Here is an 18,317-nt window from a genome sequence, read left to right as displayed (position 1 = left end):
TATTCTGTAAAGATAAAGACTTGTTAACATTTAAAAATTATTTAACTTTGAACAAACTCTTGCCAGTAAATAACATGAATGTAAATCTATGGTAAATTACCGGCAACCCAGCTGCAATAACATTGTAATTTCTACGGAATTTTTTTACAGTGTGAAAGAAGGAAGTCAAGTGATGTCATCAGTGTGATTTTTATTTTAAAATAAAAGCTTTTTTTGTTAAATGGTAACACCGGTGACACAACTCCACGGGACCACTACTTTCATTATGTATTTTATAATATTTATTTAGCATTTTGTTTTTTCATGTAATTTACATCATATATTTGATAGTTATGAACACATTAGTATTATTTAAATGGAAGAAATTTTTGATCTCAAAATAAATCATTTCCCTCTGTACATGACTGTGGGGATGAGCACTTCTGTGGTGCTTGGAATTCTAATTAATAAATAAAAATCAAATATTGCTACATTGATGGCTCAAAAAGGTGTACTTGTTCAAATAACATATTGTTTCATTTTAAAATATAAAAAATTGTAACCCTAAAGTGTTTTTCAAGTGTAATATTTCTGTAGGAACAGAAAAAATTGACATTTCCGTAGAATGACCCTAAAGCATAGAGAAATTATATCAACATCATTAAGTGCTCCCCAGCACCACACGCCTACAAAATGAAAACATTAAGGTCTTTAAGATAGCTGGACCATTACAAGAGAAGCTATTTAAGCAGAATTTACAAAGTGCTAATAATGTCAGCAGTCTCTCAGTAACAAGCCAACAAAGCGACAGCAGCGAGGAAAAATCCTTGTGAGAAAGCAGGCTCTGGTGACCTCTCGGGAGGGTCATTTATAGGCGGGAGGGTCAGTTCTCCTCTGACACACTATCACTGTAAAAAATATGCAACATGAAGTTAAAATAACTTGGTTTTGCAAGTCAGTTCAACCAACTATTTTAAGTTTTTGCTTGTGAAAAGTTGATATAACTTTTAAATCAAGTTGTAATTGGTTAACTTATTTTTTAAGTTAAAGTAACACAAACATATATGTTGATTTGACTAAAATGCTGCATATTTTTTACAAAGCTGCACCCCATAACTTTTTTAGTGGAGTTGATTATTCATTTTATGTAAGGATAATTGACGATTGAATTATTCGAAAATAATGCAGTCCAGAGGTGGTAATACAGCCATGACGTGAACCATTATTTTAGAATAATTCAAAGGACCAGAATCAATTATTCTGCTAATTACACAATAAGACGTTGTTCTGATGTTTAATTTTAAGCCCTTTGACAGGTTTTGTCCATAAAATACGATTGTGTAGGACTATTTTCTTACACATCTCATCTAAAGCCTCAGTGTTAGCAGTAATGGGAACAATGTGAACAAGTTGGCCTATAAAATTTCTACATGATGTTTTTCTTCTGTATTTTTGTTCTAGTTTTATATTATCAGGAATGAAGCAAAAACTAAGCTTGCAAAGCGTGTTTATTTACTGTATTCATTTACTTCTCCTTTTACTTATTTTATTTATTCTTTTTAATTGATTTCTTTCACTACCACACATATATTTATGCTTTATTTGTTGAAGTTAAATAAATCCGGTATTTTAGTTAAACTCGGCGTAGTGATATGGAACTATAATGCGGTTGACAGACCTGGAACTACTTTATACAGTATGTGCGTATTGACTGAAAAATAATGCACACCTGTAGAACGTTTCTCAACCAATGAGAATGAAGCATGTAACAGCCCATACTATAAATTGGTTTAAAACGGTTGGGTCTGATTTGCTGGCAGATGTACGCGACCTTTTTGTTGAATAAAAATGGGAAGTAGCAAATTTGTTCATAAATATTTTTTAACAGATGATTTTAAGCATGCATTGAGATCTGATACATTAAACATTAACTTAAGTTGTACAGTCTTAGGGGCCAGCCACACCAAAAGCGTTTATGGCAGTTGCAGGCGCCTTTTTTAATGATATTCTATGGGCAGGGCGCATTTGCGCGCGGTTTATGCGCGCCAAGCGCCTTGCGGTTTTTTGCCACCTACCGCGCACGGGTTTTTGAAGGAGCCCTGAGCGGAGAAGCGCCCGACGTCATTCGCGTCTTTCCTTTGTCCACATAGGGTTCTACATAGCACTATTTGGTTCTACACAGGTGCTTCACTGGTGCTTCACCGGTGCTATATGGCACTAAAAACGGTTCTTCTATGATTACGAGCAAAGAACCACTTTTGGTGCTATATAGCACCGTTTGTTTTTAGAGTGATCAAGCACAACAATAATAAATGCTGTAATATATATACACTTTCGCCTTCAGAACTGTCTTAATTCTACATGAAATTGATTCAACAAGGTGCTGAAAGCATTCTTTAGAAATGTTGGCCCATATTGATAGGATAGCATCTTGCAGTTGATGGAGATTTGTGGGATGCACATACAGGGCATGAAGCTCCCGTTCCACCACATCCCAAAGATGCTCTATTGGGTTGAGATCTGGTGACTGTGGGGGCCATTTTAGTACAGTGAACTCATTGTCATGTTCAAGAAACCAATTTGAAATGATTGGAGCTTTGTAACATGGTGCATTATCCTGCTGGAAGTAGCCATCAGAGGATGAGTACATGGTGGTCATAAAGGGATGGACATGGTCAGAAACAATGCTCAGGTAGGCCGTGGCATTTAAACGATGCCCAATTGGCACTAAGGGGCCTAAAGTAGGCCAAGAAAACATCCCCCACACCATTACACCACCACCACCAGCCTGCACAGTGGTAACAAGGCATGATGGATCTATGTTCTCATTCAGTTTACGCCAAATTCTGACTCTACCATCTGAATATCTTAACAGAAATCGAGTCTCATCAGTCCAGGCAACATTTTCCCAGTCTTCAACTGTCCAATTTTGGTGAACTTGTGCAAATTGTAGCCTCTTATGTAGTGGAGATGAGTGGTACCAGGTGGGGTCTTCTGCTGTTGTAGCTCATCCACCTCAAGGTTGTGCGTGTTGTGGCTTCACAAATGCTTTGCTGCATACCTAATTTGTAACGAGTGGTTATTTCAGTCAAAGTTGCTCTTCTATCAGCTTGAATCAGTCGGCTCATTCTCCTCTGACCTCTAGCATCAACAAGGCATTTTCGCCCACAAGACTGCTGCATACTGGATGTTTTTCCCTTTTCACACCATTCTTTGTAAACCCTAGAAATGGTTGTGTGTGAAAATCCCAGTAACTGAGCAGATTGTGAAATACTCAGACTGGCGCGTCTGCCACACTCAAAATTGCTTAAATCACCTTTCTTTCCCATTCTGACATTCAGTGTGGAGTTCATTAGATTGTCTTGACCAGGACCACACCCCTAAATGCATTGAAGCAACTGCCATGTGATTGGTTGATAATTGCATTAATGAGAAATTGAACAGGTATTCCTAATAATCCTTTAGGTGCATGTATATAGTACTGTACAAGTCTTAGTCCACCATGCCAGAATTAGATTTGTTGTTTTTGCAATGTTATAGTGATCATATATAATTATTTCACAGTCTCTTTAATAGAATACATCCAGAAAATACAGGAAATGTATGTAGTATTAAAAACTGTATAAAAATGTAAACTAATGTGTGAAGTATTTAGGGTAAACTCCCCTTCCACTTGAGCAATAGCAGGAAATGGCAGAATCTCTTAAACCTATTTAAAAAAATCCTGATTTCTAATTTTAAAGAAATTAGTCTTTTTACTTCATTCTGCTCAAAAACGCTCAATTTGTTTAGTGCCAAGAGAGGTCACACTAAACATTGACGATACCTAAAGAAGACATTTAGTCCTGAAAATTAATTTTTGTAATTTTTTGTATTTTCTGTATTTTCTGTTTGTATCTTAATAAAATAGATTGATATATATATATATATATATATATATATATATATATATATATATATATATATATATATATATATATATATATATATATATATAAATAAACTTTTATTTTGTATGTGATTAATAAATATATAAATGTTTGGCTGGAGTTGTATTTTTTCACAGAAATAATTACATTACCTGGAGAAACTGCACTTACAAAAGACCTTTGAAAGCTTGCAAGCACTGTAAGTGAAAGTGCATACTGCATACTAATAAGACCACTTAAAACCAGAAATTGCTTATATTTAATCTATTCTGCCACAGATCTCCACATGCTTTTATCTTGTTGATAAATTCATCTTCATTATTCATGCAAAGCATTTCCTGTACAATTACCATACTTGTAATCTAATGTCCACACATCATTATACAGACACTACACATTTAGACACTTATGTCTGTTTTATATAATATCAGTAATAATGTTTATCTTCTGAACACTCTTCTATTATTATGGGTGTCACGGTACAGTAATATTATCTGATTGGAGGTTTAAAAATACTAGGCCTATAATAATGAAAGCTTACTACATTCAGAAATTACATGGTACACACCATCATTTCCACCAAACATCATTTGACCAGCATGTCTCCTTTGAATCATCTGTGCCCAAATTTCTCTGTAGGACGAATCCAATAGTCTCTTATTGCGAGGCGATTGTTTACTGAGTTTATGTCAAGTACCTGATAAATCTCTCCTCCTTCAATCTAGTCCATGCAGCCGGACCCTCGGAGCGAAACGATTAGTCCGTCTCTCCTGGGAGACCTAGAAATTACCACACCAGTTGTTTGTTATCTTAAACACGTCTTACACAAAAATTGCACTATTGAACAAGGAAGCCATGAAATCCATTAGCGATATGAATGTTTCTCAGGGACCGTAATAAAGACATAAAGGGTCTGGTGCGCTGTTATTGAGACTGTGGTTTCTCTTTGATATTTATAGTCTAATAAGTTGGAGGAGGGGTGTGTAAGAAAATCAGCCGGACCCCCAGATGAGCTGATCAGGTCTGTACAGGTCGATGGAGGAGAATGTGTGACTGAAATCATGCTGGAGCACTCAGAGAGAAAGAGTCGACTGTAGATGCACTGATTGCTCTCATATAGACGTAAACGCAGGACTTCATCAATACGAAGCAAATGAAACGGATCCATTCACAGCTACCCGTGACTTCTGTTCTAGAAAAACAAATACAGAGAAAACTGCTTTACATCCAGTTTCTCATTACCCATCTGTGTCTCGCTACTTTATTCACATATTTAGCGTTTTAAATGCCAAAAATATCACTTTAAGTTTCAATTTTATGCAACTAGTTACTGTGTCTTTACTTTGCAATATTTAGAAAACACTAATGCATTATACAGATATGTATACATGTGGTACTAATATTTAAATTTGAATTATTTAGGTACAACAGTTAGGGACCATGTTTCTTAACAGTGAAGATTGCTGTGCATTACACTGTTAAATATTTCTATAGAAAAGCTGTTTGACAGTAACTTACTGTAGATTTGCATGTATAAAAGTAAGTTGTTCAAAGTTAAATAAACATTAAATATTAACAAGTTTTTGAATAATACTATAAAATAACAGCCTCATGCAAAGCATTCTGGGAACCAGAAATTCTCATAAACCTTTTTCTGTTATTTTAGTTTTATTCCGTAAAGACAAAGACTTGTTAATGTTTAATGTTCATTTAACTTTGAACAAACTGTTGAACAAAAAAAATCAAATCTACAGTAAATTACCGGCAAACAGCTGCATAACTACAGCAACATTTTTCACAGTGTGTCTCAACACTATCCAATGGCAAGTCGTACATATTTTATGAGGTGGCTAATTCATACAATTTGTACATTTTTTTACGATTCGCTTTTGCCCCTGTGACGTTTGGGTTAGGGTGGCGTTTTTTTATTGTTATTTTACACTGTTAGACTTTTTATTGTTTATATGCGGTAACTCACTGGCAGCGTGTAACTGTAACTGCCCCATTACAGTACCATAACTGTACATGTTTTTAACAGTATGATGCCTTTACCGCAGTTCCATTTTACAGTATAATACCCTTACTGTAACCTAGTTTTAAAAATAAATTGCCTTGAAGGGAATCAAACCCAGGTCGCTCAGGTCGTAGGTCCGTCACAGTACCACAGAGTCACTTAATAAGTTACCCGCTACACTCCCCAAGTAGCCTCTTTGTCACTCTCCCAACACTCCGAGGAGCGAAATTTTGGCGCCACTAGTGTTTTAAAGTCTTGAGGTCAAATTCAAATCTGACGGTCAAGCATTTATCCATAATCCCTTTCTTGTTTCTATCTACAATTCTCAATAAAATATTTACACTTCTAAAAAACAATTCACATTTTTAAATTTGCTTCACTGCTAAAAGCATAACAAATAAAATTTATTTAATTTCATAGATATATTTTATTTTTCCATTTTATATGCTTTTATAACACTGTTTTATTCAACTACAGTAGCACTACTGCTGTTGTTTTACAGAAGCCTACCGCAAATTCAAAACATACAGTAAATCACTGTAAATTAAATGTTAATACCCATAATGCAATGCATATTACAGTAATGAACTGGAAAAGAAAATGATGGTATTTTACTGGGCATTTAAATTACAGTTAAGTCTAACAGTGATGATTATGGTTTTTTTTGTACAACTCACTTCATGCGAATTTTTACGAATTAGCCAACTCGTAAAATATGTACGAATTCTCATCAATTCTCAGGCTGGTTATGAAGTCATTAAGGTGTATTGGGTGGTAGCAAATCCCAAACCCTGCCCACAAATCTATAAAAATAGTTTTTTTCTCATCTGTCAGGCACAAAATGTGCATTAAATTACTTAAAAAATAATCACGCACACCTCCTCAGTAAGCCACATGGTTTAAGGTATCATTTGTGTGAGTACACTCTTAAAAATTAATACGTACAAAAGGTTTTTCACAGACATACCATATTGTGTTGGTAAAGATTCAGTCTAAAAATCTTAAATATATGCAAACCTACACTGTTAAAAATTTCTGCACTGTAAAAAAATGCAGCATGAAGTTTAACCAACTTATACATTCAAGTTGAAATTATTTAACTTAATTTTTTATGTTAAAGTAACACAAAAATATGTGTTGATTTGACAAAAATGCTGGAAAATGTTTACAGTGTGTATAAATTACAGTATTACTGGCAGCTGTTGGCTGTAACTTACTGTAGATTTAAAGTCGCCATGAAACAAAAGTGGCCATTGTCTTATTTTCCCCGTGGGGACGTATATCCGAGTGAAATGGCTTCTGAAATGAAATAAGGCAGGGCTGGATTTGAATTTGTCCATCGAGAATTGATTTGATCTTCTGAAGTTGAGTCGTGTTGCTATTTGCTAATCGCTGCGATCTTTCTTGGACCCCGCCCACCTGCCATACCATATGACCGGCAGTAAAGAGAGATGGTTTCGAGGAGGGGAGGAGAACATGATTTTTTTTAAATAATAAAGCTCACAGATAATTCATTTAAAAAACACACACAATATTACTGCTTTTCATTTCAATTTCATGGCGACTTTACATTTATGCTATTTACAACAGTTTGTTTAAAGTTAAATGACCATTAAACATTAACAAGTCTTTATCTTTACAGAACAAAACTATAAAATAACAGCCTCATGCACAGCATTCTGGAAACCAGAAATCCTCATCAACCTTTTCCTGTTTTTTCCTCCCGATTTTAGTTCCCAGAATGGTTTGCATGAGGCTGTTATTTTAGTTTTATTCCTTAAAGACAAAAATTGCTTTCGAGATGTATGTGTGCTATCTGAGTTTTCCAAAGATTTCCATATTTGACTATTATACCACAAGCAAAAACAACCCATCATTTTAAGTGTGTATGCAAAGTTTACAATTATAGAGTACCAAACCCTTCCCAAAAGTATGAGACACACAGTGATGGTGCTTATACGTTAGCAAGCACCACTATTGAAATTCTTTTGATATATCCTTGTCCTCATTTAATCTTTTGTACAAGAGACAAATCCCACGTGTACATGCAGGTGGATACTGATGTATGCTGTGCAAATGAAAGCACTTGAGATTTTGTTGCCAGAAGAGGTAGGTGTGATAAAAGCCTGAAAACGTGATGTTAACACCAATTTAAACCTGAGGTTGAGCGCCACGATCTGAGAGGAGAGATTGTCTCATTGTCTGACAAGCTGGACGAACACAACAAAGGTCAGCACTTTATAGTGCCCTTTATAGTAAGCTCCACCCACTGGTGAAAACCTTGATCTATGTATGAGAAAAGATGTATGGGATTCAGAATTATATGATATGCAACCCTATATGAATTGTTTTCTTCAAGCAGACATTCCTGGACCACAAACCATAGCATGGATATATTTGTAGCAATAGCAAACAATACATTGTATGTGTCAAAATTATTTAAAAAATCAGGATATTAAGTAAAGATCATGAAAATAGGGTACAGGGTCACATATTTCATTAGAGCAACAAAAGATCCAGCATCATCTGCTTTGGCCAATGCAGATTTGTGATTACTGAATATCATTTTAATCCGATCATCTAGACTCAATGATTGCTTCTCTTTAGCCCACAGTGACCTTGTTTTCTTCTAGGTGTTAGTGCTGGTTTTTATTTGGCTTTTCTAAGTAAAGCCCATTTCAGTCAGCCGGTTTCTTACAGATCTGTCACAAACATTGACGCATGTTTCTGCCCATTTGCTTTGTTGTGCATTTTCTATTATCAAGGCAGATTGCTTTGAGTTTTCTATCCTGACGCTTTGACGGTTTTCTTGATCTGCCTGTATGTTTTTCTTTTATAACCTTCCCATTTCGTTTACACTTGCACCAAATTTTAGACACTAGCTGACTTGGCTACACTTGGGGCCATGTTTTCTTTCAATTAAGTCAAGTCCAGTAGCTGGTTAAGGTGTGTAAGGGCGCTCTTTTAACTGCTTACTAATAAGCATTTTTTTATGATTGTCCCTGTATTTGTTTTAGAAATGGAAATTAAAAACTTTGAGTGATTCCATACTTTGAAACCATTGAAACAGAAAGGTTCTTATGTTAAGATGTTAAAGGTTCTTTATGGAACTATGTAGCCAAAAATGGTTCTCCTAGTCTTTAGATTATGGAAAATACACAGAAAATTCACCCGGATTGTTTGATTTTTGGTTTGTTCATCAGTGGTGGCTGGTCACTAGGGGGCGCCGCCCCGCAAAGATGGCCGGAGAAGAAAGCTACTTTAACATGTTACAAAAAAGTTTAATGCAAATTAATACAAAATAAAATCGTTTAGTTGTACTATTTCACTGTTAGTCATGTTATCATTTATTTAAAAAAAGTAAAAATCAAAATGGAGTTCGTTGTGTTTGTGTCATGTTTGTGTGTCTGGGGCGCACCCCTAATGAGTGTCTATGTAGGTCAGTTAAAAGGGTAAAAACATGTGACCTGAGGCTGAGCTCTAATGGGCTGGTTTCGGATCCCCCCTGGGGCGCAGGACTGTGCGCCCCAAACCCTCCCACTTATGTTGTAAACGAATCAGAATAGTTTTTATGTCTTTGACCTCATGTGATTGGATCGTTTTCAGAGTCTCATAACCGATTGCCATGTAACTGCTAGATACAGTACTGATCAGTGAAAGCAAGTGAAATACTTTGGGATTAAAGAAAATATGATTTTATGCTTACAAAATCACCCTTTACAAGGCGTTCAGTTGAAGAATAGATATCTAGGTCCTCTTTCCGTAAGTGATCCCAGAACATTTACGGAACGTGTTTGTGTTCACACAGAAGCCTGTCTGTCAATTTAACAGGAATTTTCTGGTAGCAAAGTGCTGTGTGAATGAGGTTTCTGGCATCGTAGAGCACCTTTATTTTTAAAAGTGTATATATGTTCAAAAGAGTGAAATGCTCTTAGATATATTAAGACATGATGTTTTTATTCCCGACTGCAGTATTGAATCTTTAAAGCTGTCGTGTAATTAAATGGGTCTTGGGCACAGCTGTCAGAGAACTCAAGGGTATTTACTTAAGTCGAAATAATTCAACCCAAAAATGATCATAAACTTATGCAGTGTGCGTCTAATGATTCAATAATCCCTAAAGGAATGCTGTATAATTTACTCATTAACATTTGAATGCATATAAATACTCAACATTATTCATGCACAGTTAACATTCAAAACTATCTATGAATTCGGCTGCATACATTACTGAAAAAAATACCACAAGCCCAAATCTTTTCTTGACAATGAGATACAGTTAGATAGTGTGTACACCAAAGAGTTTACGCCTGCAATTGGCGTATGTTTTCCAATGGAAGCGCCACGCTTTACAAAAATGCCAAAGTGCTTAGCTGAAAAAACGTTGGCTAGTGCCCACAGTCGGGGTCCGCCAGGTGCTTTCACACGCCTTTAAATGCTTTACCGTAGGTTTACACCAGACGCGAGTTCAATGATTTGCGCGAGTAGATTACATAGTCAAAGTCAATGCAAAGACGCGATCAGACGCGTCCTTGCGTGGGGCGATCTGAATGACGCGATAAGGGCGGCGTTTCAGCCGCGAAAACACGGGCTATTCGCCTCAAAAGCAAAAGCATGAAACGATATTGAAAATCCCGCGAGTAATCTAGAGCGACTAATGCGATGCCCCGCATTTGATGTGTTCGTAGCAACAGTGTACATGCTCTCTTACCGTGGGTTAACACCAGCTGCGTTTTAGGCGTCAAAATTGTGTCTACCGCGTCTAGTTTGCCGCTTGAACATTTTAAGTGTACTCGCTTTATTCGCGCATGAAAGCCGTGCGTGAAGTTCTAGTCAACGAGACATTCACGCAGAAATTCGCGTCATGGGAGGGGCTTCTGCGACTCCGCTTGCATTCTGTAATCACGTTACTACTACAGCAACTCATGATTGGTTTTTTCGTCAAAGTTCGCGTCTTCACATTGACTTAACATTGAAATCACTTGCGCTTGACGCCGCTACCGCAGCTGGTGTAAACGCACCATTAGAGTTTGCTTTTAACCAGTTCTGGATGATCATGCCCAAAGCTTTTTTAAGCTGAGCGCTTAGTTTGCTATGATACTTCTGCTTTGTTTATCAGTCATTAAACGAAAACCTACACTGACGTAAACGCCTTGGTGGGCACGCCCCCTAAAAGAGTTTTAGTTTCGTTTTCTGTTCTGTTCGCTTTCTTTTAACCAGACCTGGGCTGCGTTCTCCGAAACTACCTTAACGCTACGTTGTTCTTAAGTTGTACCTTAAGCTGTACCTTATTGCTAATACGTGTTTCCCGAAACGTTCTTAGTTACGTACGTATCCCTTCTGTAAGTCATACGTTCGGAAGGTTGGTCTGGAGCACTCTTAGCTATACCTTATCTCACATGACTCCGCTAGGGGCCATCACTTTCATAAAAGCTTACATTGCAGTTCATATAAATAAATATTTGTAAAAAAAAAAAAGTTGCAATACATTCCGTGTTTAATTAGGCAAATATTTTTATATTTAAAGAATAAAACATTCACATAATTAGACATCACTGATGGTTGTCAGATTTGTAATTATGTTTTCCAAAGGGACATCAGCTGCGAACTATTAAATGCTACAGGATTAAGAAACTATTTTAAAAATATATTTTGGGTGATGGAGTTGGTGAAACTGGCAGCTATACAGCGAATCCTACTATTTCATTTGTGCATTTCATATCCGTTAAATCTTAGTCTACCAGCAAGTATTTTAGCTGCATAAATACATTGGTTAAATAAAAAATAAAAAACTAATTAGGATTGTTAATGTTAATTCGACTTTGCATCGAAGTTTTTTAATGTTTTATAACTTTGAGGCAACTGCATGCCATATTCTTTATAAACATTCAAAATAAACTGCGCACTTGCTTGTATAGTCTCCTAAGGTCAACACAATTTCCACATTAAAACTAATCAAAACTAAAATCTAAAGTAATCATAATATATATTTAACTTGAACTATTTCTAAAATGTTTCTTTAATAAAGAACACCGCTATCTCGTAACGCAGCGAAACCTATTACATGAAGTGAATAATTGATTGTCGAGCAATCGATATCAACCTATTCAGCACCTCCACCATGGACAGCACCTGCTAAGGTCGAACTTAAGAAGGTTTACCTTAAAGCAACATTATGTAGGTTTTTTTTTAACCTTTAAATAATGTCTCTAAAATTATTTCAGTGATAGAACAACTTTTAACTGGACAAATAGTACTGTTGCTGCAACCTGAGCAGCCTCCTAGCTGCTACAAGCACACTCTGAAAGTGGCGGTGGAGGGTAGAGCACACAGCCCCGCACCTCCCCCTGCCTGCAGAATAGTGTCTGATAACAGGTACTGTTGCGCTTTTCAACCACATGGGGGAGCTGTAAGTCATTTTTACATGGAAACTACATAGTGTTGCTTTAAGAAACATCCTAAGGTATAGTTCCGAGAAAACACGTAGGAAAGGTATACCTGTAGTTAAGGTGTACCTTTTGAATCTTCGTAGCGCGCTAATAGGCAACGTTGTCGGAGAACGCAGCCCTGAGCTTTTCACTTCACACATCAGCAGTCACTGACTGTGATTTTGAAACTAATTTAGAGATTAAAAACCATGGTTGAGGGTTTTAATAGATGTCTCTATTTTACATTGAATAGAGAACATTGCACATCTGGAGTGTTTAGGTGACCATAAAAACGCTCCAGGTAGGAATGTAACCACCAGACCTCCTTATATTGTTCCCTGTAGCTCAATTGTAGTACTGCACCTGAAATGCAAACATCATGGGTTTGATATACACAATAAACACACATACTAATAAAATGTGTAGCTTGAATGCACTGCTTTGGATAAAAGATTTTGTCAAATGTAATGTTTAAAGGCGGAGTGCACAATGTTTGAAAGCCAATGTTGATATTTGAAATCACCTAAACAAACACGCCCCTACCCCAATAGAATCTGGACCTTCTTTTGATAGACCCGCCCCACACATACGTAACCCAGGCAAAGATATTGGTTAGTAGACACGCTCCTGATTGGCTACAAGTGTGCTTTGGTAATCGGCCCGACTCCCTTTTCCAAAGTGTTTTTCAAACATTGTGCACTCCGCCTTTAAAAGTGGACTGACGCAGTCAATCTTTAAATTATTCAAATGTATTTATACCCCAACTTGTGGTGGTTACATCCCAAAGGAGCAACAAAAGTAGATCAAGGTAAACAAACATCACTTCAGTCTGATAGTGTCATTTGTGTTGTGTTCTCCTTTGTGAGTACAGAACAAATCTGAGAGCTGTGAAATCACAATGATTTGCCTGCAGTGGCATTTCTAACTCAGTTTGTGTTTACAAGTCGCCATCTGCAGGAAACATAAAATATTACAGCAGTGGTTTTTTAATAGTGCCTTGGCTTTTACATTTTTAGTCAGCATTGAAATGGGTAAAAATATGTATTCACTTGACTTGAGGACAGACGACAAACTGTTTGTATGATGCCAGTGAGTTATCCATGTAAATGCAATACTCACTTTACAGATGTAAAAATATGCAAAAAACCTAGTAGAAGTTAGGTCCAAGTTTTGCTTATTTTGCTTTTTAATAGTATTTTCTCAATTGGATGCAAAAATATCTCGTACACATGCACAGAATTGTGCTTAAGTTCGTCTTATATTTACCTCTTATTTACGTCATACCTGAAAATAAAGAAATATATTTGAAAATAAGGAAATTTCCAGAACACTGTACATACATTTTGCAGCCTTCATTTCTTTCATTAGGTTACATTATTATAAAGCAATAAAATAGCGTTGTGCCTTTCTTAAACTGTTTTCTTTGCCTACACTGTAAAACATTTGCTGTAAATATGCAGATGGTTGCCAGTAACTTACTGTAGAAGATAAAGACTGAAAATGTTTAATGTTTATTTAACTTTGAACAAACTGTTGCTAGTAAATAACATAAATGTAAAATCTACAGCAAGTTACTGGCAAGCAGCTGCCAGTAACACTGTAATTTCTACAGAAATGTTTACAGTAAGATGAAAACATTTTGTTTGTAAGTTATTGATATCTGGGCTGTTAAGAGTCATTGGGATACTTTTGGGCTGTCTTGTATGTCCATTAGGCTGGTTTTGATTTCCGAAACTGGCAACCCTGGCTGTGCCCTTGCGCAGACGTTTGGATTATATACAATGCACATGTAAGCCAACATTTTAAAGGTCCCGTTTTTCCTGTGTTTTTGACGCTTTAATTGTGTTTACAGTAAAAAACTGTATTTTTCACACAATGTACTAATCTCTACAGCTTTCCAGGACCAACAACCTCAAATTCAAGGACTAAATGTGTGGATACATTTCAAGTGAGAGCAAGGTTACATCGTGTTACCTTTTTTTGGGGACGCCTACAGGGGTAAGTGCGTCTGAATGTGTAAATCAAATTCAACCAATGGTGAGGCTTAACGACAAAGACGATGACGTGGGAGCCAGGAAGTATATCCCTGAATCTGAAATATTGCCAAAGACGGCGTTACAGGGACGCAGGAAGTATGGCAAGGGAGACGCAGCGTCTCGTTCCCTTCTCAGGAAACAACAGTTACATACGTAACCCGAGACGTTTTCATGTGTCAAACACAGCTATACCCTGTTTTTTCTGCACCCTTTTTATATTAGATTTTTATAATCTAACAATCTATAATCTTATTCACTGCAAAGAACAATTATTGAAATGGATGTTAAAATCGCAATGAAACGGATAGTGATTATTTTCCTGCGATTACTTATATCCGAGTGAAACAGCTTCTCAAATGAAACAAACGGTAGGTCTGGACTTCAATTCGCAGATTTTAATTTTTGATTAAAGATTATAAGGGCGCATGATTTTTTTAAAAAATTAAGAAGCTCACAGATAAGTCATTGGTAAAGAAAATCCCACAATATTCCAAAACAAATTAGTTTTTTGGAAGAAAGGAACAGTCTGTAAATACTTGACCCGCAGTGAAAAGTTTAATAGATTTTTTAAGAAAAAGACGCTACAAAGTATCACCTCTCATAAATACAAGTAGGTCCTTTGGTTCACATTTCAACCGCGCTTCAACCAATTTAATAACAGCAACACACATTTTCTAGTACAATGTTGTATTAGGCACAAGGCGGGAGGGAGATGTTTTTACAGTATCATTACCCTAAGTTTCAAATGCCCTCTATCTTAATGTCAGTCAGACAATTATGAGCCTGACCTGGGATCAGTTTAAGATCAACTCCAGTTACAATCAATGACATCATCGTACTGACCAAAACACCTATTATGACCAAGTACAGATAAAATATTTAAAAGTCTGCAGGTGTCCGTTTGCATGTGGTCTCCAATGATGTCACATTTCCCTTTTCATTACATATTTTGTTTGTGGTATATCTATACTCTCGCTGTAGGAGTACGACCTGTACTGATCTCACAGCTTCTGTCACTGTAGTAAAGCATACACGCAGTCGAAGTGACCCAGGTTCTGACAGGACTTGAGCCAGCCCTGTACGGTGGCTGGTGCAGAGGTGCCGTTGTTGGCCCGCAGGACACAGCAGGCGCACACGATGTCGGCTAGCGAGAACTCCTGACCCAAAAGCCAGGGTGAACGACTCAACGCCCCGTTTAGTGACTTCAGCACAGCCGCCCGTTCTTTACTGCCCCCTTCAGCCAGCTGGAAAACCGCCGTATCGATCCAGCCGTCCATCTGCGTGGCGAGGATGGGGTCCTGGGGTTCGGCGCCCAATAGCCGGTAGAGGAAGCGTGCGACGTTGGCCTCCCCCTCGATGGGGCACATGTTCTGCGTGTTAAACTTCATCTGCAGTTTTGACACTAAACAGAGATAGACAGCAAAATAATTTAGATTGTGTCTACTGTAATGCATATACTGTTGAATTTGGATTGATACCTCAAGCCTCAATATAAGAAATGTATTCATACTTCAGCCACAAATTTAACAGTTGATGAAAAGCTCCAGATATTTATCATGCTAAAATATTTGTCTGGCGTCTGCAAGGCATCAGCGAACTTCTTTTATGAGTCATCGACTAGTTCACACATAAAAACTGGCAAGCGCTGATCACCCGTTGACTTGCTCCTGATCACAACCCAACCTGTTGGCGAGCTCGATGACTTGCAAATCAGACTTAAAATCCTGTACTGTGTACTTGGCACAAAACTAAATAAGTATCTGTTGAGTGTACATTCGTTATTGCAGTGCATTATGGGATTGAACAAGTGCATTGATTATGTATAATGTCCACTATGATACTGGACATCACTACAAAACAGCTGTCCACTCAAATAGTGCAATATTTAACATCATAGGGAGCAATTTCGGACACAGATACAAAAAACTGATTTATGCATACAACCCATTCTCACCATCTTTCCATATGAGAGTGAAGCCAAGCTGAAAGCGTTGGCGGGCAGAGGTGTCTATGTGTCGTGGACCCAGGCAGGACAGTAGCAGAGGAGGAACGGAGTTCACGGAGGAGTGCACGTGTACGTTGGACAGCACCCGGTACCGCTGACACAAAAGACCATGAAGAACCAGCAGAGACAGGGGAGGATTGGCGGGGTTCGCGTTTATGACGATGTCCCTTAGGGCACCCAGATCCTGGAGGACAAACATGTAAATTTAGAAACTCAGACTTGATTAACTAGATTAACATGACTGGACTGGTTTAGCGGTGAAAGTGAAAGTGTGGAGGATGAACCAGATTTTTGATACGTTTTAATTCTTAGACTTGAAACTCGAGGAAAACTTTTAAAGGGATTGTATAAATTATATTCAAAGTAAACGTATTTATCTTCTTGTTGCACCAGACCCAATAATAAGCACATCTTATGAGATTGACAAAATGATGACATCATTTATTTGTAAGTGGTCTAGGAGTCTTTATTAAATCATTTAATAGCATGATCAACAGCTCACCTTGCCCAGTAAGGAGTCCAGATCTGCTGTGCCTTTAAACACGGGCGCTGAAACTTCACGTGACAGCGTGGTAACATCCAGGTCTGCATCAGGTGTGGTCACGGTCTTCGCGAGCCCATCGACCGTTGCCTTCAGTTCATAAAGTCTTTTCAAGATATCATCCTGTCGAGCCTCCAGCGCCTTTATAGCAGGATCCACTTCCCCATTCTGGAGAAACAAAATAAAGGTGATGGTTTACATGCATCTGTATGGATTCACTTTTATAACAAGTCCTTTATACAACATGAAGATCAATTTACCACATCATCATCATCCTTCATAGTATAATGCATACACTTCCTGACAGTTAAAGGTGTTTCAGGGGACAACTAGGATATAAGTTTAATCATGTGCCTCTGTGTGTAAAGCATCTTTCTGTTACCAAAAATCTCATGATGCCCCAACCTCTCACAAAGCAATGCGTTGTCTGTTCTGCAATATGGAGCTGTCAGTCATTTCAGACTTGCGCGTATCCCGTTGTTTCTGTACTAAATTTGTCATTGTGTTTATTTTATGCATTTAGTCGTGTTTGTTATGCTCAGAGTTTAAAAAATCGATTTGTTCTCTAACGTTAGATCAGTAATGTGATTACCTGGAGCGCATGCTCGCAGCTGCTCGTTCCCTGCGCGTGGATATTCGGTAACTTGTACATGCACGTTGGCAAATCAATCTTTTTGTCACCGGTACTGACGGGTTTTACCTGGTACATGGGCATGATGACGGACGATAGATACACCCCGGTGCCAAAATAAAAGCACGGAATCCGAACACGTTTGTATTTGATGAGACTTATCGATCTCTACACAATCCGTTGTCACGCAGGCAACTGCAACTGAGGAGGTAGAGGCCGCGATGCGTCACTTCCGGTGAGAGTGAAAGCGCGCAGTAACATCAGAACCGTGTTTTGACCTTTTTGTGTATTTTAATATTTAAAATAAACATTTGCTAAATAAATTGTGTAGAAAGTAATGCTCCATTAAATATACTTTTGAATTTGGAAATATATTTAGTTTTAACCTTCATAATGTATTTTAAGTGCAAGCAAATACATTTCTAATTTTACATCCCATATGGAAAAAAAATAACAAAATATATTTTAAATATATACTAAATACAAGTTATAGTTTATAAAGTATATTTTTAAAATTAAAAATATATTTAATTTTAACATTTTTAAAACTGTTATGTTTCGTAACATTACCAAGGTTTTTCTTCCAATGCGACATATTATATTTCCTTGGATTTAAATTTATGGAGCGCTAATAAGTGCTTTAAAATGTATTTATTTTAAAATACTTTTCAAAATATACAAAAAAATTCAAACATATTTCAAAATATATTTCAAAAAATATTTTTATATATTTTGAATTATATTTAAAAATATA

The 18,317-nt window shown here is 37.0% G+C and overlaps 1 protein-coding gene across 2 annotated transcripts; it reads right to left on the bottom strand.

The window, feature by feature from the left end:
• Window positions 1–14,919: 14,919 nt before the first annotated feature.
• Window positions 14,920–17,794, bottom strand: aimp2 (aminoacyl tRNA synthetase complex interacting multifunctional protein 2). 2 transcript variants are annotated; one of them, XM_055184591.2, is made up of 4 exons: window positions 17,525–17,794; window positions 16,894–17,100; window positions 16,341–16,575; window positions 14,920–15,788 (listed from the first exon to the last, which is right to left on the bottom strand). In XM_055184591.2, exons 1-4 carry the CDS (start codon window positions 17,645–17,647, stop codon window positions 15,400–15,402), a joined length of 954 nt encoding a protein of 317 aa, XP_055040566.1. In that variant the 5' UTR covers window positions 17,648–17,794; the 3' UTR covers window positions 14,920–15,399. The 2 variants fall into 2 exon arrangements, with proteins under 2 accessions (XP_055040566.1, XP_055040570.1); XM_055184595.2 differs by having other exon boundaries at window positions 17,633–17,793.
• Window positions 17,795–18,317: the final 523 nt, after the last annotated feature.

Source organism: Misgurnus anguillicaudatus, chromosome 19, assembly GCF_027580225.2.
Source record: "Misgurnus anguillicaudatus chromosome 19, ASM2758022v2, whole genome shotgun sequence".
NCBI lineage: Eukaryota > Metazoa > Chordata > Actinopteri > Cypriniformes > Cobitidae > Misgurnus > Misgurnus anguillicaudatus.
The sequence above is the reverse complement of the archived record's forward strand: the minus strand, read 5'-3'. Positions and strand labels throughout refer to the sequence as shown.